The following is a 24,040-nucleotide window of genomic DNA, read 5'->3' as shown; positions in this document are numbered from 1 at the left end:
CCTGTTGCACATGTAAGCTCCGCTTTTTATATTTTCAGCATTCACTAATGCCTTGTGGATTCACAGACATTATCAACGTTTGGAGTATGAACTATTGAATCTTGTTTGATGAAAATTATTTATTGACAACAACTCAAATAATAAGTTTCTTCCGCCTTTCTAAACCCTTGTGTGCACCAGTTTACAAAAAAGTTTGCTCCCCACATCTCCCCAAGCACTGTCACATCCATATTTTCTACTATTTTTTTCTCCGTTTAATACAAATAATTCAAAAGCAGCCGCAAGCTTTCCTCCAAATTGTTGTTTGTTGACATGTATCAAGAATCAACTCTCAAACTGATGCGTGTTTCTATAACTTCAGGCATTTTTATGTCTCAGGCGTCAATTTTTATAAAAACGAACAGCTTTTAACCTGAAGATGATATTAAAACAGTCTTGGAAAACTATGCTTTCATCATTTACTTTGCCACTTTTTAAATAACTTTGCATATAACCCATCCAAAGTGAACACACACACACACACTGTCAACACACACCCGGAGCAGTGGGCAGTCATTTATGTTGCGGTACCCGAGGAGCATTTTTGTTTTTAATCATAAATCAGAATTACATAAAAAAGACAAAATCATAAAAAACATTGCCTCTAATGAAGTGTACTTGGTTACCAGAGACAGCATCCTTCAGGTATGAGTGTGTTTAAGTGAGAATGTATTCTGGGAATGTATATATCTACATCTCGAAACGTGTGAGCAATATCCCAAGAACATAATCTTACTCGTTTCTGAAGGTTTCCAATCTGTTTTCTCGTCTCTACATCTTTTCCACCAGACTCTAGGAACTTCTTGTAGGCGAGATCAAAGGCTTGTCCAATAGCAAGAGTGATCTCCTCCGCCTGGGTGAGATTTGCACACATTGCAATCATTAAGCAAACCAGGTTTCTGTCTGTGTAACTTTTGTTAGATATTACAAGCTTATTTACTTACACATTTTTCACTGTCAAAGACGTAACACAGGTGTTTCTTCGTCTCGGGTTCTGTGCAGATAAAGGTGAAGATCCTTTTATCTGTTTTGTCGTCTGCACAGAAGGACATTCTGTGAAGTTGGCAGTTATGCTGCATCTCCTGGAACAGGAAGGAGAGCTGAACTAAGATGAAAAGCTCACTGGTATGACTGACCTATTTTGAAGCAAAAAGCAACAAATCGAAAACAGCCCGGAGGAAAATTGTATTGCTCAGAGGTTTATATTTTTAAGGCTCTTTGTGGCTCGGGAGAATTAACTGTGTTCTCATTTGTTTCAACAATTATGTTTATTAACTTTTTTCGGAAGATTCTCCAAAATTAACAGGAAAAAATGTATACAATTTTTGACACGAGCCTTTACATGCATACAAGGCATTATTTATATTGTTTAAAAAATTGGTAGGATGGTTTGAGGAGCGAGAATTGTTATGAACTAATTACATAGAAATGTGAGGACACAATAATTCTCGCTGACAAATTCATTTATTAAAATCTAAAAAAGGAAAGGTTTTAAAGGAAAGGTTTACCCCAAAATTGAAATTTGCTGAAAATATACTCACCCACATGATATCCAAGATGTAGATGAGTTTGTTTTTTCATCATAACAGATTTGGAGAAATTAACCATCACGTGATTTGCTCACCAATGGATCTTCCACAGTGAATGGGTGCCGTCAGAATTAGAGTCCAAACAGCTGATAAAAACATCCCAATAATTCACTTCATAAGATTTTTGAGTTGTGTGGATCACTTGTGGATTATTGCATTGTTTTTATCAGCTGTTTGGACTCTCATTCTGACGGTACCCATTCACTGAAGAGGATTCATTAGTAAGCAAGTCATCTTATGCTAAATTACTCCAAATCTGTTCCAATGAAGAAACAAACTCACCCACATTTTGAATGACCTAAGGATGAATATTTTTATTTATTTTTTTATTTCCACTTGGATGCAAGTGTGATCCCTCATCTATAAATTATATTTCATGACAATAAAGTTTGTTATTTAGTGACCAATGAATTCTAAATTCATTACTGAGTTGTACATGATGATTGATACTGTATATTCTGAATACTGATACTGAAACTCATTTAAGTCTAATGAGGGATACTGCAATAAAACTTCAAAAACATTGCAAATTCACAAACTGTAAGTCTTTCCCCGCTGAGCATTAAATGCCCAGAAGCGATCGTGATTATTATCCTTGGTTATTACTGATTTCCCATGACCAGATACTGTGACTCTATCTACAACAATATCTCATGTTACACATGACAACAGATACTATTTCTCATCCGAGAAGATTCTGCTATTAAACAACCTGCCACCTTTGCTTTTGAAATGGAAAATGGGCATTCGTTATTTTTCTAACACGTTACTTTATTTTAGCACTGAAAAGAAATAATTCTGCCAGTTGTGCTAACGGCACTTAATTGGCATGAAATTAAACAGTTTGAAATGTTTGAAAGATAAGATAGCACATGTAATTTTCTGCTAAATTGCATTTCATTGTTCTGTCAGAGCAGGTGTAAGGGATGGTGGTGGGGTAGTTCATTGGAATGCATAAATTACTGTGACTGTTCAAGTCTAAAATAGAGTTTGCCATGCATGGAATCACATCAACAATATGGTCTTATTAGATTGCCTATTAGTTAGTATGGTTTATTAGATTTTCATATTTAAGAAAACCTACCTTGGTTTTAAGATCCATTATCTTCACACCATATATAGAGATCTGAAGCTCCACTTTAGGAGTTTTTTGCCCCTCTGACTTCTTGATGTGCCTTTGAAACTAAGGAAGCAAAAATGATTCAACATGTGCAAATACATGCTATCAATGCAAAAGCAGTCAGAGCTGGAGGTGTTCACCATTTTTTAAAATCTGCTGGAGAGCAGTAGAGCTTCAGGTGAAATGAGCTGCTCAAACACGTCTCTAGAGCAATGCACTGACCTGCAGAAAGTCCAAAGCTGGACATAAATTGGGCGAAAGAAACGTCGGCCAGGAAAATGACATTTTTATTTGTGCCCTTAATCTGTCCCCTAAAAATCCCACCGTGAACGAGTCACAGCTTTATTTCAGACTCATAAACAGTTTTAGTCATAAGCAGAGTCCTGTGTATTGACTGTTTGGTTCAGTTATTAAATAAAAACACAGATGTTTCCAAAAGATATTTATGTTTTCTAAAGGAAATGTGAGGGAGTTTGCCAGTTTTAGGGTTGCGAGGGTTTTTCTATGAATTAACTAAGGCATTGCTAGGTGGTTCATCAGCTGAAAAGACCCACTTAAACCTCTCTATGATATTCTTGGCCCTGCATATTTCTCAGGTCCTTCATTTAGTGTAGGTCTACGTGATTTTTTTTAAAGTACAGCAAATCTTAAAAGGTTAATGTAGTATTTAGAATATGAATATCAGCAACATTATTAATGATGATTGAAGACAAATGATGATGTAAAATATATCAATATAGAACAGATTAATTTATTATAATTAGATTTATTTATTATAATTATAATCACTATTCAATTCTTAATCATTTCATTATTTTTTATCCGATTAATAATTATATAAATTAGTGTTTTACCTACCAGCTTTTGTTTTGTGTTACCTGGCACTCACATAAACTTGAAATGCAGCTTGAGCCTGTTATATGAACTTTGGAAGTGAACTTGGCCTTTTAAAATGTCTGTATATTTGCATTTAATTATCACAGCCGTTACTGCCCCATAAACAGGCGAGAAGAACCGTGAGTACGTTTTATATCCCATAAATGTTCAGAATAGTGGAGTGCTGTGCACACACAACCTTCAGCTTCCTGACAGCCACACGGACCATGTCTGTCCCTTTGGGCTGCTCCACTTCTGTGATTCCCAAGAACTACATGAACACACAGTAGACACAAACCTTAAAACATTAGTTATATATCAATATAATGTATTTCGTATGTACTGGTGACAGGGCGGATTAGCATAGGTGTGCATCATTTTGTTCTGGTTACTGGAAATAAAAACTGATGAAGGTCAGAGAAGAGGAGTTCTGGGTGCTCTTATAACACCCCACACTCACACACACACACACACACACACACACACACGCGCACACACACACACACACACACACACACACACACACACACACACACACACACACACACACACACACACACATTCAAGTGTATTTAGTACAACTGTAATCATCACTACATCCATCATAGCAACAGCTTCAGTGAAGCATCTTTCACACATTTAACGCACACACATCTCATATCCCAAAGTACAACAAAAACATAGTGTATACAGTGGTACACAGTGTGCATTTGCTGTTTAGGATGGCCCACAGGGTGCCTAAGTGTGTGTATACTGTATGTCCCCCCACTGTGTAGACACAAATAATAAATATGTCTCAAACTCTACCTTTGCATTATACACAACATGACTTCTCACCAAGGCTTCAGGTGTGTGCATGCTGGGTTTATCTGGATCAAAAAAGAGAGAAAAAGAATTTAGGTATAATGGCAGAAGACATCAATCAAACAATGAATAAATCTACGTTTAAAATATTTCTAAATTAAAATGATATCTTACTTAAAATATGCCTGAACCTGTCACAATTTAATGCCGGCTTTGTATTATAAAAATAGTATTTAATAGTACTTATTTACATTATTTATCAGTTGATCATTTATCGTTTACATGCATTTAAGTTTATGCTGCTCCATGTGATTACAAAGTCAGTGTCAGTGTATCATTTCTGTGCTGCATTGCTGTCCAAAGATGGCCTTAGTCATTTGACGTTTCATTTATACATTTGTTTTTTGTGGTTATCCCAAACTTTTTAATACACCATGGAGGCACCATAAATGAACTCTAGTTACACAGGAATTACAATCACTGGAACCTTCAAAGTTGATTATTGGTTCTGCAAAGCCGACATTGCATATTTGCACCAGAGACCCTTTAAAAAATCTCAACATCAACATAGATCTTTTCCTCCCCCAATTTAAATGCTTTAAACATTAAACAGTAAGCACACCAAAGATTCAAACACAAAGAAAGCTTTTCTATGTTCTTCTTTCTAGGCTGAAAGGTGTGTAATGTGAGGATAATACACTGTGATGCAGTACTTGAGATCACAGCAATGCACGGAATGAATAAATTAAGCTGATTACTCTTGATTTTATTTATGCTGCTGTTGTTGCATTTGTTGTCACTTTCAATTACTTTTCATGTGGTGATTAATCAGACCTCATCTTTTAATTAAATGTGTTCTTGTGGTTGTCACTGTTATTGTGGTTGATGTGTTTAATGTAGAGGTCCATACGCTTCTTGTTTAATTAGACAAGGAGTTTTTAAACTGTTCAGAGAGTTCAGGGACCCCCGGCGGCTGCAAGGGCACACTAGGGGGTCCACAGAAAAGGTTACAAAAAATTGTGTAGTAAATTGTTACATTCTCCTAATTATTATATAGTGATAAATTAAAGTTAAAACTTGCAGTCTGTTAAATAATTTGCCAATAATGATTTAAACACGAGTTTTGAGCAGTGTAGAGTAGGCTTTTTTGTTATGTCTCAGATCACAAATGCAGACATGGTTTTATGTTTACACAGCGCAATACACAATGCAATGTGTAAAAAGACAGTATAAGTCATTATAATCACTAATTATGTCTCAACTGGATGCAATAAATGCCTTGTTTGTAATGGGTTTTATTGGTTTGGTCTCGTCTGATGTCCGGATCGCGAACAAATCTTTCTATTTAACTGGATCTTCTTAGTGAACCGGTTGAACCAGTTCACCAAATCGAACTGAATCGTTTGAAACTGTTTGTGTCTCCAGTATGCACTAATCCACAAATTACTTGTGTTTTTACATTTTGAAGTAATAAAAAAGATCAAATCAGGAAGCCCAGGTGGCTGAGATAATAACTTTTGTCTTTGTGCTCTTCCCTGCCATTTGGCTTTTTTAAGACGGATTGAATTAGCACCTATACATTTGAATGACACTGTTATGCTGATGAGATCGAGGCTGGGAAAATGCCAGTGTCTGGCATTTTCCTGATTCCATTTGCATGCTTTGTGTAAATTGTCTCCACCTCTTGAAGTGTATATAAACTACAATGTATCAGTGACTAGTTAGACTTGGATGACTGAAGCGATGCGCAGTGAGTCCTCAATAAAGAGTAACATCTGTATGAAAGATATCCCAACGTCTCCTGGTCATCACTTCTGAGTTTCTGTCACACGCTTGATGCATTATGCCAATCACAATGCACTGGATAGCTGGCCAACCAGAGCACACCTCACTTTTCAGACCAATGAGCCTCATACAAATCGACGCGTTTCAGAAGGCAGGGCATAGAGAGAAACAATAATGTTTTTTGAACCTCAAATTGCATAAACACATTGCATTACACCAAATAATGTTCTTTTTAGCAGCATCATTTGACCCTTTAATTTTTTTTTTCATACATTTCTGCCATATGCACATAAACTGACAGTCACCACTGATATGCTACTACTAAATATTGTAGAAACTATATTTTCTGTAAAGTTTCTTTGCAATAAGTGGTATCATTAAAAGCACTATACAAATAAACTTGAATTGAATTCAATTCAATTACTCCCCTATGATAAATCACAAATTATTGTATTCTACCGATGGATAAATTTTTTTTAAAGAGGTAGTAAATATTTTCCAGATAATGTTTTAAAGATGTTTTTTCCCCCTTCATAATTTCAATGGATTTGTATACTGTACATATCTAAAATAAATTTAACTAAAGGGAATCATGATATTTGAGGGTCAATGCCATCAAAATGTCAGATAATTTTTGGTTAGAGTGGTAATACACTCACTTATTTCTGTAGTAATTCTTCTCAAATCTTATAAAAAGCAACTTCAACAACACACACTCTTTTTGCTGCTGTTGAGAATCAATCTGGTTTTACAATGGTATATGGCCACATCACAGCACAGAGACAGCGCTAATAAATTAGATTTGCTTAAATACTGATTCTGGCAAAATATCGGTGTTGGTACTAGATCTCAGTGCATTTGACACTGTCGATCATAGCATACTTCTAGAGAGACTGGAAAACTGGGTTGAGCTTTCTGGGATGGTCCTCAAATGGTTCTGGTCATGCTTAGAGTGGAGGGGTTATTATGTGAGTCTTGGATAGCATAAGTCTAAGTGGACATCCATGACATCCATGACATGCTGAGTGCTTCACTTGTTCAACCTGCACATGTTCCCGCTAAGTTAAATACTGAGAAGAAACCGAATTCCCTTTCACAGCTATGCAGATGAAACCCAGATTCACCTAACCTTATTGCCTAATGACTACAGCCCCACTGACTCCCTCTGCCAAAGCAACAAAGAATCTTGGATTGATTCTGGAGACAGACCTTAGTTTCAGTAGTCATGTCAAAGCAGTATCTAAATCAGCATACTATCATCTGAAAAACTTTAATTTAAATTTTTTTTTTTTTTGTTTCCAGTTAAGACTTGTTGACTTGTTCATGCCATTATTGCCAGCAGGGTGGACTATTGTAATGGGCTCCTCACCGGCCTTCACAAGAAGACCATTAGACAGCTGCAGCTCATCCAGAACACTGCTGCCAGGATTCTGACTAGAAACAGAAAATCTGAGCATATCACACCAGTCCTCAGGTCCTTACACTGGCTTCCAGGACCTCAACGCATTGCAGATATGCTCACTGAATATAAATGTAACACACTACTCAGATCATTAGGATAAAGAAAATTAGAAATACCAAGGGTTCACTCAAAACAAAGGGTGTCTGCTTTTGGCTTTTATGCTACCCACGGTAGAATCACCTTCCAGAAGAGATCAGGTATTTTAAAACAGTAGCCACATTTAAGTCTAGACTTAAAACACATCTGTTTAGTTGTGCATTTATTGAAGGACTGTGCTATGCCTATGCGTTATGTATCCTCATTATTTATTTATTCTTAAAGTGGTTATATGATGTGATTACATTTTTTTCTTTCTTTTTGTAGTGTTACAAGCTCTTGGTGCATAAAGAAGATCTGTAGTTTCAAAGACTTAAGTCTCAAATCCAAAGAGATATGCTTTATAAAAAAGTTAAGACTCGTGCACACCCCCCTAAAACGGCTTGTTCTAACACGCCCCCACATCACTATGTTACTACAGTATGTGGGAAGATTGCATAACGCTGCCCAGATGTTCAGGCAAAGAAAGAAGGCGTGCCTTTTATTCTCATTGTTGTATTGTTGTTGCCGTCGCCGCCATGCCGTATAGACGCTGTGTGTTTCATTGTGAACTACTTTGGGCTTCAGAAAGAGGCTATATCAGCTTTGTCATGTCAGGGGCTGATCTGTGCTGGTTGCTGAGGAAATACGCCAACTTTGCACTGTGGATCGCCGGATCGGGGTCCAGCCCGGGGTCGTCACATGTGGTTACGGACATTCCTTCGTAGAATCTGCCGTGCGCACCGTTCTCAAGCTGGCCTCGGCTCACTCAAGGCCGTGGTGTGTGACGCTGTTTCATTGAGAAAGTGAAACTACTTTGTTTGGCCTTCCAAAAGAGGACACGACTAGAAATCATATTTATATCATGTTTATAATGGGGTTTAATGTTTATGTCTCATCGATCCGGCCGAACAGGGGATCACAATATGTTAAGGGGAATAAGATTTCCGTCACACACTTGATTATTCAGCCAATCACAACGCACTGGAGAGCTGGCCAATCAGCACACCTCGGTTTACAGACCGTTGAGCCTTGTAAAAATCGACGTGTTTCAGAAGGCGGGGCATAGAGGATAAACAAAACAATGTACAGTATGTGGAAAGCGTTTTTCTTACCACATAAACACATTTCATTACACCATATAATGTTATTTTTAGCAGCATCATATGACCCCTTTACCAGTTTTTATTTTTTTTATTTTTTTTAAATCATTTAAAAGTGTTTGTTCTCAGCTTTTATTGTTGTGATTATTTCTTACTATCATTTTAATTCCTTTTATGAAAATGTGGATTGATGAGTTGGCAAAAGGAGACCTCTATGGTCAGTGCATGCTGCTGTGAGGTATACCTGACTCAGAAGGGCCAAGCTTTAGAAAAATGTAGAGAAACTTAAAAAACAGTGGGAGAGAAAGAGAGGAAGACAGATTGAAAGATTAAGGGAAGGAGAAGGAGACCAAGACCAAGAGAGATAGCGAGTAAGAGAGATGGTCCTTAGAGTTTTATAAGAACTGTGATGCTGACAAAAAACAATAATATAATGAAGCTGACAAGCCGTCCAATCCTGCGCCGAGGAGCAGACAGCTCTCTGTTTATTTGACACCATTATAACACAGGCTCTTCAGCATTCATCACCATGCTGTTGTGTACACACACACACACACTCACACACAGACTCACACTTTAATCAGCTGAACTCTGATCAGCTCAAAGGTACTGCACACCAATTAATGCTCGACACAGAGAGGACGAGCACTCAGATATTCCCTGCTGCAGTAATGTCATGAGGACACTAGAAAAACTCAACTGCTTATAGTTTGGGTGGCACAAATGTTTTAAAACAAAACTAGATTTGAACAGTTCCTCAAGAAAATGACAATGCTTGCCAGTGCAAAACTTACTAGCACAGTTGACAATTATTATACTTCATGCCCTCAGTAGGCTACTGCCAAATTATGAGATTATCATCATATTTGAACAAGACAAACATAAATATATTTAAGAGGTATGTTTACAAAGGCTTCTCATAAGACTTTTAGAGACACTCTAAATGCAACAAAATAACTATATATATATATATATATATATATATATATATATATATATATATATATATATATTATATATATATATATATATATATATATATATATATATATATATATATATATATATATATATATATATAAATGTTGTAACACTTTATTAATTAATTCATTTCTTTGTTGATTTGTTCATTCCTTTCTACAAGGAATCGGACAACACTGGTCACTCCGTATGTTTTTTGATTTACTAAAAAGTTCTCACTCAAAAATAACAGATCAAACGAATCATTTGTTTGGTGACCAGACTACACTGGTCATGCTGTATATTGCTGCTTAGTAGTAGCTCCACGTAACAGGTAAGAACCATTAATAGATCCAAAGCTCATGAAAATCATTAAATTCCAGCTTTTAAAAAAGGAAACAAAAAAAAAAGGTTCTTAGATCCTCAAAATGATGTGCCAACATAAACCAAAAGATATTACTGAAAAACCCTCCTCAACAAGCTGCAAGGGGCTTTAGGAGTCTGTTCAGTAAGAGTAATTGTAATGTTTGTCTTAGCAAACACCACAAAATTAAATGAAGGCTAATGCAATGTTATTTATATATCAAGCAGATTATGAGAATCTCAATAATTTAATGATAACCTTACATACATTCATATGGAATCACAACACTGTACAGCAAAAAAAGAAATAAAAAACTACAGTTCAGTGCTTTGGAGAAAACTGATTAGTCATGTAACCTCCAGATTAATAACAGCAATCTACTAGGCCATTGCATTATTTTTAAATACTAAAGAAAGTGAGTGAAACCACAACAGTGCAATTAACAGGTTCATGTAGCTCATTGGTCTTTGATCTCAAAAATAACAAACGTTGCAAAGGAGACAGCTTTACCCTTTTTTAGCTTTACCCTTTGCATCTCCCTGTACCTTGCTGAATTATGAAAAGGTTACTGCACCGCAGGACATCTCTGTCCAGAGCTCAGGTCTAAAGGTCATTTTGTAATGCTCCCACCAATTAGCTGTCAATTTAAACACAAATAATCATAAAGGGTAAGCATAGAAATCAACTGGTTAACTGCAGGAGCACAGATGAGATCACTTAATGCACATTAAATGTTAAAATACAACCTGCTGCCAAAGTTATTACCCTGTCACGCTTATTTATCTTAAGAACATTAGTTTATACTTGACCTTTTGCAAAATGTTTTGCAAAAACTCTGCTTTTCCCCCTAAATAAAGGTCATCCTTATATTGTTCCACAAAGCTGGTTTCTACTGGTCAGCCAAGTCTGATTTGAGAGTCTTATTCAGGGGGTTTTGTTCAGTTAGGGAGATTTAAACCAGTTTAAATCAACTAAGAGATTTCTACAATGACTTAAAAAAATCATGTGAGCTTTTTGTCGTTACAATATATATATATATAAAAAATTACATACATTTACATATGAAGCTTACATAAAAAACATTTTAAATATTTAAAGTATAATTTTTTTTTTAGAAAGAAGCCACAGAATTCCTTACACAGTTCTTATTCAGAAACTCCTGATTCAGTTCAATTCCGACTTGATTTATATTAATTAATGTCAGAATATATCATGTTATAATGTCACCAATCTTTCAATCACATCATCACCTAAGAATGCAATGAAACACTTTTGAAACGGTTTTTAGAATTGCAATTTTCAAACGTATGTTTTGTTCTACAATATGAGTCCAAACTTAGCTTTCCGACTGAACTGGAGGATTTTTTTTATGTAAACATGGATACATTCTTAAACAGGTTCAGAATATATATATATATATACATACATACATACATACATACATACATATATATATATATATATATATATATATATATATATATACATATATTAATGCAGAAGCATGAATCAACTACAGTATTACTATTTATGACTAAAATCTTTAATATTCCTTTTGAACCTTTTGTGATTAACACTGTGCATTCAGCAGAACTGTTTATACACAGTAAAGAGTCCCTTGATGACTATAAAGGTCAATGAATGTGAGGGCTCATATAATTTCTAGTTCGTTAAGCAGCATTATCATCTTCTGTGTGCAAAAGTGTCTGTTTGGACTTAATAATAATAATTCCAGGCAAAGAGTAAATCCCAATTGAGAGCTATGAAATATTCAAAGCAACCTACTACTGCTGTGTCTGTGGCTGGAGATAAACTCGCCAAATAAGGGCTGTGACCACACCAGCAAGTCCAGAGACTCTGTCATCGCCATTAATAAAACATTAGCCTAGAAGGCACACTTTCTGTGCAAAGTAGGCTTACCTGTGTCACCTATCAATCCAGGACTGTCCACAGTGTTCAAATTGGGCAGAATGCGTGTGTAGGGGAGGTTTGGAATTGGAAATGAAATGCAGAAATGAGTGTCAGAAATGAAGCTTTGAAAACCTGATGTGTGGGGGGTTACTTGAGTGTGCAACCCATTTAAACAAGCTTTAATTCAGGCCTGGAAGTCATTACTTCCCCAAAGAAAATGTGTTAAAACTAAATAGTCAGAGGTTCTTCTAGGTGAAGTAGTTGTTTTACATAGAGCTCAAACCTCAAGGAACTGCATCCGTTATGGTGCAGCTAAAGAATGTAATTAGCTATCAAATGCAAAACATTTAGCTAACATGTTCTTCAAATACATTGGTTTCAGGTAAATTTAATGTTACAGTGCATTCTGTAGTACAAGCAGCTGGCATAAATGAACATTTATGTCCATCAGTCAGGCAGGCTTGTTGGCATATTGGCAGCTGACAATGCAGGAACATCAACTCTATTCCCTTACCCTTTCTCCTGTTAAATGCCCTGTTCATTCTGGAGAGTTTGACAAGCGCTTGTAAGCTGAGGACGGACTCCAATGAGAAGCCACCTGAAGAAAAAACACAGAAAAATAGATTGATTGTGAAAAAGCAGTACTAATCTAATGAAATGTTCTTGACAAATGGTTTTTGATTTAGTCACTATCAAAAGCAAAAATACATATAATCTTTATTTACAATAAATACTACAATTTAAGGGTAGTACTTTAAATTATGGAAAACAATTAACTAGTTGCTTTCTAGGATGCATATTACTAGCTTGTTTAGTAGTACTTATTAAGCACGTTAATGCCATATTTGACCATATTTTAGGTCCCTTATCCCTACAACTACTTTAATTACTATCAATAAGAAGCAAATTAAGGGTTTATTGAGGGAAAACACTTAACCGTTAAAAGTGAATATGTGTTCCCTAAGCTAAACTGTTACCCAATTTAAATCTGCACAGACAATGGAAACTCAGAGGGGCACATGAACAGAGTTTGAGCACTATTATTTTTGTAAATTTTACTTTGACTGCAAAGAACAAACCCGGATAACATGTCAAGCTTTTGTTTAGAATAAATTATAAATCATAATTTAACAATAATATATTCTATGCCAGCAACGCTACAAACCTGTTTGCAAAGTTTGTATTCTTTGAATTCGCCAAAGAGGTCCATCTCTGAAGTTTACTGTAGATCTATTATTAGTTGTCATACAAATTCACAGGCCAGAGTTCAACAATTTTTTTTTTTTTTTACACAGAACAATGCAACACTTATCCACACGAGTTTGCAGTTTATGTCTCCTGTGTTTGCATGCATAATGAAAGTTAATAAAGGGAAAAGTTTACTCTGATCATGGCTTTACACTGTGAGTAAGTACACACAAATACAGGCAAACGATTACCAATTTAAAAGTTAGTCACAAGTGGAGAACTTTGTGGAGAAGTACTGAGTAACTGAAATTACAAACCTGCCTTTTTCTTTGGAGCTCTGAGCAAGACACTTAACTGCAGGAAGAGACAACTAGCTACAACTAGCCAATTAGTGTAGTATAGTATATACTTCTTGCAGTATAGTGGATGTCAATCATGTGCAAAGCTGACTAAAAATATTCTATACCTGCTCATACAGGTGATGTTAATTCTTAGTTTTGCTGTGAAGTGTTTGGTTGATGTTGAGTCGATGAGTAAGATGACACAGAAGTACGCAAGATCAAAGCCTCAAAGAAACATTGGAGGATAAGGATGTCAAAAACACCAAAAACAAACTCACTATCAAAAAAGAAAATTCCTTCGGGATGATTTGTTTACAACAAACACACCTCAATGACCCAACGCAACTGACGTACTGTATAATCTCTGCGTATAATCTCAGTTTGTTGCTATGCACTGTCTTTAAAAAAAACGGGTGACGGACACTACGTCCATATTTTTATACAGTCTATGCCAATAACGTCTAAATAAGTTACTGAAATGCTTAGTTTTATAAACAAAGCTCATTACATATAATGCGATGCAATACAAAGATGACTGTCACTGAAAGATCTCTCAAAATCTTGATGCATCATATTTTGATACTGACATTTTTACATGATTTAAAATATGTATAATTAAATACATTTAAGTTACCTAAATCTACAGTGTTCATCTTATTAACTATTACTAACAATATAAAAGTAATTCTTATGTTTTACAAATTAAAAATCAGTAAAGATTTCACAGCAAAAAGACACATGTTTTTACACAGTTATACCAAAAGGAACTGTACTTGCTAAAAAAGTATAAACCATCAATCAGATGACAGAAGGCTTTTTCTCCAATATTTTGATCATGTTGACAATTAGAAGGCTTTATAGAATTAAGGTTTGACACAGCAAAGACAGCAATGCAATCATCAGACTCAATGTCATCTGTACTGAAAGCTTTCAACATTTGAGTTGATTTATTTAATATGATGCAAAGCTTCCAGAGCATTCTGATGGTGCTGTGCCGTGTTTGGCTCGATTGCTCAATGACAGGAGCAGGAGTCAAATGGCTTCTATGAAGCCCTGAACAACAGGGAAACGCATCACTTCCTTTTATCAGAGTCAAAGCTTTGCTCTCTCTCTGAACTGCAGCGCACAAGACCCTTAGCTCAAAATACTTCATCTTGCGCCAGCACTTCAGCCTGTCAATCAAAAATCGTCCACAAAGAAGGGAATGGAAGAATGAAAAAATATCAGAAATAGAATGTGTGGAAGAGAGAGGGCCAATGTGACAGCTTGCGTTCAGGCTAAGCGTGAGTTTTCCGGCTTGAAGTGGTGCTTAATCTATCAGTTCTTCCATTTAGGGTAAAAGTGAAAAAATTATGTGATCTTTGAAATAATGAGAAGGAAGAGCAACATTTTAATAATATGCATGATACATGCAAGCCACTCATGCATTTAAGGAAGGATTGGTTTAATGAGACACAAGGTTGACTGACCATGCCGGCCTATGTCTTAAAGTGACACATACAATCTCATAACTTTGACACGAGGCAGAGAGGACGTGAAGCATGATAACCTTTCCAAGTTCAGAGGTTCAAAGGTAACACATTAAAAAAAGAGGAACTCCAGAACTAGTTGCTGCACATTTTACATGGCCTTAATTATTTTAGATGCTTTCACACTTATCCAGTTATCCTTTCACATATTCCAAATGATTTGAACTGTGACATCAGACCATAAACCTGATAGTACTTCTGTGAAAGCCCCTGTATTTATTTGAAGTCAATAGAGAAAACACTTCAGAAGTCATTTTATATTTTACATACCTTTAATATAAGTATTTAAGATATATCTCTCTATCCAGTTCTGTTCCTGGAGGGTTTAGCTCCAGCACTAATTTAAGACACCTGAACCAGCTAACCAAGGTCTTCAGGCAGAGCCCCTTTAAAAGCAAGCCTGCAAGCTTAGCAAAAAGAGTGGTGAGAAGACGAGGATGAGAGTTTAAACTGAAATATGACATTTTTGATTATATCAAATCTGGGCACACTTGATTTTTGATTATATCAAATCCGGGCACACTTGATAAAATCATTGTTGAGATGTGAAACTCCAGCAGAAAATCTTCAAGAGAAAATACTGAGAAGCAGGAAATATTACTGTAAGCAATCACAAACTTTACTATTTATATCTTATGGAATCACTAGCTCATGGAATGTACTAGCTACATCAAATGTATTTTATAAAAATTTACGGACATCTAGAAAAAATCCTTTTCTTTAAAATAATGGCACTTTAAGCAAACATGTCATACAATGATCGATCTGCACAGCACAAACAGACAAAATCTGGATATTTTAGGCAATATAAAAATCCTGGCAAAACTGCTGTTTCTCTGGAAAATTTAGATATTTTATTTAAAATTAATAGGACAAAATAAAACAAAATTAAACATGAATTGGTGATTCATTCACAATAAGAAAACAAATATGCATTTCGTCAAATAAATATAGTGAATTTTGCTTTCACACATAATTTAAAAGTTAGGATTAATGTTTGAAAAGCCGTGAGTTTACACGCACACAATGGAACTTACCGTTAAAGATTTTTCAATCCATTCACCCCAGTATTTTTAGCAAGTGTACCAGACTTACAAAAGAGAATTCAGCAAAGGAGAATTGACTTTCTTTACAAGACCTTACCACTCAATTTAAGCTTTTTAAAATGAACTTTTAAACGTTATACAAATGTCTCTGCCAAGCTTTTTGACAAATTGGAAATGTGTTTTCAATGAACGAAAAGGCTTTAAGATGATTTTATATTTTTAAATAAAATATGAAATCTGACAAATGTAACAAATAATGGGTTTAATTATAGTCCTTATGCAGAGACATACAGCATAGTGGACTGAAACTGAAAAATACTCTTGACAAAGTCATTTAAAGTTGAGGTGTAAAACGAGAGATGGGTAACGGGGAGCACAAGAAGCAATCTCATTCCAATCATCTTCCATTTCAGGGTACACATCAAATCACATTTAGCTGGAGATTTTAAATGGGGCTGGAAATAAGTGTAGTGATTTCCAAGGACCAAAGTGAAATGGTATGCAGACATAAATGCACATGCCACTAACTGACAGGGATCAGATCTTGACCAAGAGAGCCTGATATCTTGAATCTTCATGGAGTTTTAATGGGGTGCACTTGTTCAATCTTTTCATACATTACATGCTGATTATTCGTAATCTCTGCAGGGATGGTACGCTTGCAAATGGATGATGGCCTGTATCTCTAAATATGGCTAAATCACTATTAACTCTGCCTGTGTGTGATGAATAGACACAGTACAGTTCTGTCTATTATTTTGCTGGCTCTTCTTTGTCCCAATGATATATAGGCATTTTTCCACCCATATACATTTTGTTTGACTGATTGATCACACACATTCTGATCTTTTCCATCATTCTGACTGGGCCTCCATTGTTATGCTGAGTTTTTAGCATGAGTTAAATCTAAAATGTAACAATCTATCATTTATCACTTCAGGTTTAGTCCTTCCAAGACAGAGGACAAGCAATTGTTTCTGCATCGGCTCAAAAATGCATGACCAGCAGCTCTATTAAGCAAAAAATGATCAATAAATAAGTCCTGCATATATTCTTACAGTGACTGATCCACTGCAAGCTTCTAGAGAACCAGTACTATGAAAAGAGTAGAGAGGGGGCGTCCAGAGCACCTTGAGGAAGGTCCGATCATCACTCAGAATGTTCACATAGCAGATAGACATGCAAAATCAATCCATGCTGAATCCATATTTTGGATGCTTCTGGAGTCTGTACCAAGTTTTCCTAAGAAGCTTAACCAAGACCGTGTCTCCAAACAGACAGTGCCAGTTAATGAGTTTTCCCATCTACGTTTTCTTGGTAAACAGCAGCATTGCTGTTCAACCAGCATTTACATTTATAGAAAACACCCTAGACCAGGATGGAAAGTGTCTATAGACACTGCAGCTAGGTTACTGTATTAATACGTTTAAACAGCTTTATCTAAACAAGATGTCCTAAATTACCTTTTTAATAGAAAAAAACAAACACAACCCATGAGTTGTATGCCTAGTAAAGAAAAAGAAGCCAACATTTAGTTTCTGCTACCAAACTACTAATAAATTAGAAAAAGGAGTTTTACATTGCAGATATGAAGACCAAGAGGGACGTACTGCTTCATGAAGCATATAATCTCATTATCAGGACTGTTAAGAAAGCCAATTAGGGTGTAAGTCAGCAGACAGGATAATTCAGAGTTTTTATGCAGCAAGATGTCCTGCTGTATTGGCAGAAACACAGAAAAGGTAATCTCAATATTGTCTCAAACAAATGCAAACTCTTTGTTCAGACAAAAGCTTTTCAGAGTGCAATCCATCCTTGTAGTTTGCAAGGTTGAAATTTGCCTTTGTATATGAAGGCTTTGTTATATGAAGGAGAGGACATGATTGGTAAGGAGCATACTAAGTAAACTTGGCTTATATTCAGAAAGTGACACCTGTAGTCCTAATGAACTGGGCTGTGTTTCCCAAAAGCATCATAAGCCTAAGTTGATTGTAGCTCCACTGGTTTCAATGGGTCTACGACGCACTTTAGCTTCGTATGCTTTTGGGAAATGAAGGCCTGATCAGTGGGACAGTAGATCTACAATGTATCATTTCTAGGGTCTAAGTCAGGTGTCTCAAACTGCCGGCCCGCGGGCCATTTAAGGCCCTTCTTCCCCCTCCACCCGGCCCGCCACTGATGTAAAAAATAAAACATAATCCGGCCCGCTAAATTAATTTTATTATTAATATTATTATTATTATTTTCTAGTTGTCTCAAAAAAAAAAAAAAACCGCACATGCAGACAGATTTAAAAACCGCTGGATTCGGGGCATTCGTACGTAGTTGTATGTTGTTTGGCTGCGAAGTGCGAATGATAAGATGTCTCTTTCCAAACCGAAAAGGAAAGTGGATGAAGAACACAGACAGTTTCAAGAAAGATGGACGTTGCAGTATTTTTTTGTGGAGTTTAATGGAAACGCTACCTGTATGCTATGCAAAGAAAAAGTCGCTGTTCTAAAGGAATATAATCTCAAACGTCATTACTCGACTAAACATGGAGAACAGTATGATAAGTACCAGGAAGACGAGAGAAAAAGACGAGCCACGCTGTTGCAGAGAGAGCTAACGTCCCAGCAAAACATTTTCCATAAAGCCAAAAAAGATGCTGATGCTGCAGTTGTGGCAAGTTATGTGGTGAGTGAGTTGATCGCTAAAGCGGGAAAGCCATTCACAGAAGGTCAGTTTATAAAGGATTGCATGCAGAAAGTCGCTGATATTCTTTGTCCAGAAAAGAAAAACTTATTCAACAATCTATCTTTGTCGGCGAACACAGTGGCAGAGCGGATCAGCGAGTTATCGAGTGACATTTATGATCAGTTACGCAGCAAATCTAAAGATTTCACAGCATATTCTGTGGCGCTTGACGAAAGTACAGACATAACCGACAGTGCTCAGTTAGCAATTTTCATCAGGGGTATTAATGACCAATTTGAAGTGACAGAAGAGTTGTTGAGTTTGTGTCCAATGCACGGCCGTACCACAGCCAAAGATATATTTCAGCAGCTGTGTGACGCCATTGAGCGCGCTGGTTTGCCGTGGAACAGGCTGGTCGGCATTACCACTGATGGTGCCCCGTCTATGACAGGGAAAAAAAATGGACTGGTAGCACTAGTACAGAGAAAGTTAGAAGAGGAAAATGCAGATGCAGCAGTTGTTCTGCACTGCATTATACACCAACAGGCACTGTGCAGTAAATGCTTGAAATATGAACATGTCATGTCTGTTGTCCTGAAATGTATAAATTACATCAGGTCTAGGAGTTTACAGCATCACCAGTTTCTGGCCTTTTTAGAAGAAATTGCGTCAACATATGGTGATGTACTTTATTTTACTGAGGTCCGCTGGCTCAGCAGGGGGAATGTCCTGAAGAGATTCTTTGAGTTAAGATCAGAGGTGAAGAGATTCATGGAAGATGGCAGAATGGATGTTCCTGAATTTGATGATCCTAAATGGGTCATGGACCTTGCATTCTTAGTTGACATAACACAGGAGCTGAACATCCTTAACCTGAAGCTCCAGGGCCCAGCTCAGCTCATCACAGCAGCGTATGACAGTGTGAAAGCCTTCTCCACAAAACTAAGATTGTGGAAAACTCAGCTTTCTGCAAAAAACCTTAGTCATTTCCCAACATGCAGATCTCTTGCGGAGGAGGGCACAGCATTTAGTGGTGATGAATATGCCTCTGCTATTGAAAACCTACTGCAGGAATTTGATCAACGTTTTGCTGACTTCAAGGCACATTGTGTCACTTTCCAGCTGTTTGCAGACCCCTTCTCAGCTGATGTGGAGAGTGTTCCAAATCTTTTGCAAATGGAACTAATTGACTTGCAGTGCAACAGTGAGCTAAAAACTAAATTCAGAGAGGCACAGGGACAAGCAGACAAGACTGGACAGTTTTTAAGAGAATTACCTCCATGCTTCCCAGAGCTGTCCAAAGTGTTCAGTCGGGTAATGTGCCTTTTTGGAAGCACATATCTGTGTGAGAAACTTTTCTCAACTATGAACTTCAATAAATGCAAGTACAGGTCCAGGCTTAGTGATGCCCATCTTGAAGCTGTACTCAGAGTTTCAACTGTGACCTCCATCAGGGCAAATGTGGCTCAGTTGTGTGAGCAGAAGCGCTGCCAGGTGTCTGGCAAGAAATAGAATGGTGTACAAATGTATTCAGGGTTTGTTCAGTGCAATGTTGTTATTTGATCGCTAGGTTTTTTTTTAATTTAAGTCAAAATAAAGAAAGGGAAAAATATTTGCACTACCTGTTCAAGACTAATATATATGCGGTTATAACAATAATAGAGACAATGCTGTTGTTAAGTTTGACAAAAATATTTTAGCAATGTAATTTGAAGTAAATAAAAAAATAATGTTTAAAAAATTTCCACTTTCTTGTTGTGCTTGAATGTTAAAATGGCCCTCCTATGAGGTGTCAATCACAACAATGGCCCCCAGCCAATTTGAGTTTGAGACCCCTGGTCTAAGTCAAGCGGCAACTTCCTACTCTCTCTCGTGAAGTCTATGAGGAAGTGACTTAAACTGTAATACATCAACTGGCCTCTAGAGTATCGGCTGGCTGCAAAAGCGAGTCAATCCCATAGACTCCCCATGTTAAAATGCCAAAATGTACAGCAGAAAAAATATATTTTTATAACTCATCTGTTTAAATTAAGCCTTAAAGTTCTGCATAATTAAGGGCGTGACAGGTAGTTGAGTGACAGGTGGATTGCCGCTGCTGTCATCGCCATCGAGCTAGGTGGGCGTGGTTTCAGCAACCAGCTCCCATTTTCGATTATCCGGGAGTGACGCATGGTGACGCGCTGGCGATGACCGGCTCTGCCTTCTTTAGGCTTCAAAAACGCTCTTCAGAATTCTATGGGTGACTACGTACATGTTTTTATACAGTCTATGGTCCAAGTGTATAATCAGGTCTCATGGGCAGTGCCTACACTAGTCAAGACAAAGCAACCTGGAATAATGAAGTAGGTTAATAAATCTTAGCTCGTGACTTGGAGCATGCGTTAAATCCTTTTTTTATATATAATTTTCCTCTAATCTTCATGGCTGTTTCTGCATGATAAGGACTTTCCCTGGTGAAATGCTGCAACTTCTCCAGTCACTTAAAATATGTCCATATTTTACTGTCAGGCATTGATTTCTGAGGGGCTGTTTCCTCTTCTATGTGCAGCGGTAGAGCAGCTCAAGGACAGACTAAAGCAATTTCAGTCATTTGGCTTGTTTTTTTTGCCAAATAAATTTGAATGAGCAAGAAGTAGGAGGAGAAACCAAAAGCAAAGTTGGCTGAGATAAACATGCCAGGTTCTCTTCCTGAGTCACATTTACAGCAAGTAAATAAGAGGTGTATCGGACTTCACACTGACTAGTGTAGACATTCTACAATTGTTCTTTGTAATACATTATCAATAATGTAAAGGATGCTTAAAAAGAAATGACTTGCACAGGAATACAGATGCAAAGACACAGGGCTGATACAAGTATACCTTAATGAGTCTGCAGCTCTATTTGGGCAGTAAAAGTTACATTGGGATGTGAATTTGCACAGCTAGTTTGTCATTTTATTGCATATCAGACATTTGAACAGCATTGCATTGTGTGGTAATTTGTTCATCATCTCTGAGTTTACATTGAGGATTTTGGCCTAAGGCTGCTGTCAAATCATTTGACACTGAAATGAATGCAAAAGTGCAAAGTTTTGTTCCCTAGGTTAATATTATTGTTACTCTATTGTACAGGGGCACCAAACCTGTGATCATTTACATACTGATAACCATAGAAATGTTTTGGGGTATTAATGAAAGGAGATGTATTACCATCCAGCATTTCCCATTGTAAACCACTATAAAAATTCTTCCAGAATATGATTAACATTTACAAGAAGATTTACAATCATATTTGGTTGCAGTGTGTATTTGTCATTGCCAGCATAATAAAACCTCCATCATCCCCAACGAGTTTCTTCACAAAAGAGCCATGCAAATATATTTTTCCCACAGTTCCAGTGAGAAACAACTACATTTTGAATAGTGCTAATACCAGTGTAATATCGCCTCTTTCCCAAGATAGGGAATAAATAACAGCACGTTCAACCAACAGAAGTCTTCTGAAAATCAATTTTATATGCACATATAAGCTCATTTCAGCACTGTTGATATTCTGAACCATTTCTCTTGCCACAAGATACAGATATTTTATGATAAATAAACTAGATTGAGGTGCATATATTAAATACATTAAAAAATACAAAAAAATGGAAGAGATGAAAGAGCTGCATTTCTAGAGCAGAACACTAAACAGAGCAATGTCCTGTAATATAAAACAGTAAAAATCTACGTTAATCACACATTGTTTGCCAAAGATTAATATAATTTCATTAATATGCACCAAATAGGTAAAGTATATTCCCTTATTTTCCACTGGCTGACATAAAGAGATAGTTCACCAAAAGTATTAAAATTCTGTCATCATTTAACAAACAATAACCGAAACAAATGCCTCTGCGCATGCTGCCATCCACTTGTAAATGGTGATAATTTATTATTTAGAATCTTGAATAATGAAGTGCTCCGAAAATAAGGCCAGACAGATAAAAGGTGGCCTGAAAAGGCCATGCTAATACCTGGGAAATCACAGCTATGTAAATAAACTTCAGTTTTCTTGTTGATACTGAGCAAACCCACAGTTTAAATTCAAATAAGACTGATTGCCTCTCACATCACTCTAGCTTGTCAAATTACTATTTAATTGTAATGTTAAATAGTATAACAACTTAAGAGAACTTTTTTTTTTTTTTTTACTAGAGAACCCACCAGTGTTGTATGTTTGAAAAAATTTGCCGGAAAAGCAAAAAATGTTGCAGCATATCAAAGAGTTTTTACTTAAGAATTTGTTTTAGCTTATACGTCTTAAAAAGTTATATGTCTTAAAAAGCAATACTTTCAAAGGTACTTTTCTCATTTCATGATACTTTAATCTATCAATGGCTTACTATGGTGCCGCCTCAAGTAATAATTATGCAGTATTTTAAGAAAATGCTATAAGCAATGATTAGTAACAGTCACAGTATAACTGCCAAACACATCTGACTAAGAATTAATTATTTTCTCCTTTCAACTTTTTGCCACTTTATCAGAAGTTGGAAAGAACAACTGCTGTCATTCTATTGGAAATAGACAGCTAGAAATTAAGCAGATGACCCTGCCTATTAAAATGTAACTTTTTTTTTAACTTTTTTAATCCACAAATATATTATTCACAACTTTTTGGGCATAGTAAAGACAATTCTTTTTATATTAATTATATTAAACACTTCGTATACTGTATTTTATATATTTATGAACAGTCAAATTCTGTTAAATATTTAATTTTATTTCAAATAAAATTCCAAGTAGGTGATAGGTAGGTTCTTAAATGAATTGGTGAATCCTTTTTTATTGTAAATGAATCATCTGAATCAAGCGATTCAGAAAAATGAATTCACAATGCTTCATATGGCAACAAAAGTGTCCAAGTGTGTTTGTACATGCAAATATGCAACATGCAGAAATGAAATGTGCTGTAAGGGTTTAAAATGAGCTGTGCCAACTTTGTGATTTTCTGGAGGGGTTGGGTTTTGGCGTGGAGTGGAAGCTAATAGGTTTAAAATGATATCCATCCATCTTAGTTTGTGCAGCACACCTATTCATGTCAACCAACGGCCGTGTGGATACCGGTTCATAAATGATCTTAATGCATCATGTATCTTTTTAATCATGTTTTCGTGAACAATGCTGGTCTGATTTTGCACTTAATGAG

General features: G+C 36.3%; 1 protein-coding gene across 6 annotated transcripts in view; it reads right to left on the bottom strand.

Moving 5' to 3' along the window:
- Positions 1-24,040, bottom strand: part of LOC113050819 (PTB domain-containing engulfment adapter protein 1) — a 41,848-nt gene that overhangs the window by 4,919 nt on the left and 12,889 nt on the right. For 5 of the 6 annotated variants that reach the window (XM_026214166.1, XM_026214165.1, XM_026214168.1 and 2 more), the window contains 6 exons: positions 12,603-12,686; positions 4,432-4,493; positions 3,824-3,895; positions 2,713-2,811; positions 984-1,121; positions 776-892 (listed from right to left, as the gene is read on the bottom strand). In XM_026214166.1, the coding sequence (XP_026069951.1) occupies positions 776-892; positions 984-1,121; positions 2,713-2,811; positions 3,824-3,895; positions 4,432-4,493; positions 12,603-12,686 (572 nt within the window). The other variant, XM_026214170.1, reaches the window with a different exon arrangement.

Source organism: Carassius auratus, chromosome 31, assembly GCF_003368295.1.
Source record: "Carassius auratus strain Wakin chromosome 31, ASM336829v1, whole genome shotgun sequence".
In the NCBI taxonomy this organism is placed as follows: Eukaryota; Metazoa; Chordata; class Actinopteri; order Cypriniformes; family Cyprinidae; genus Carassius; species Carassius auratus.
This window is presented reverse-complemented; position numbering and strand designations above follow the sequence as displayed.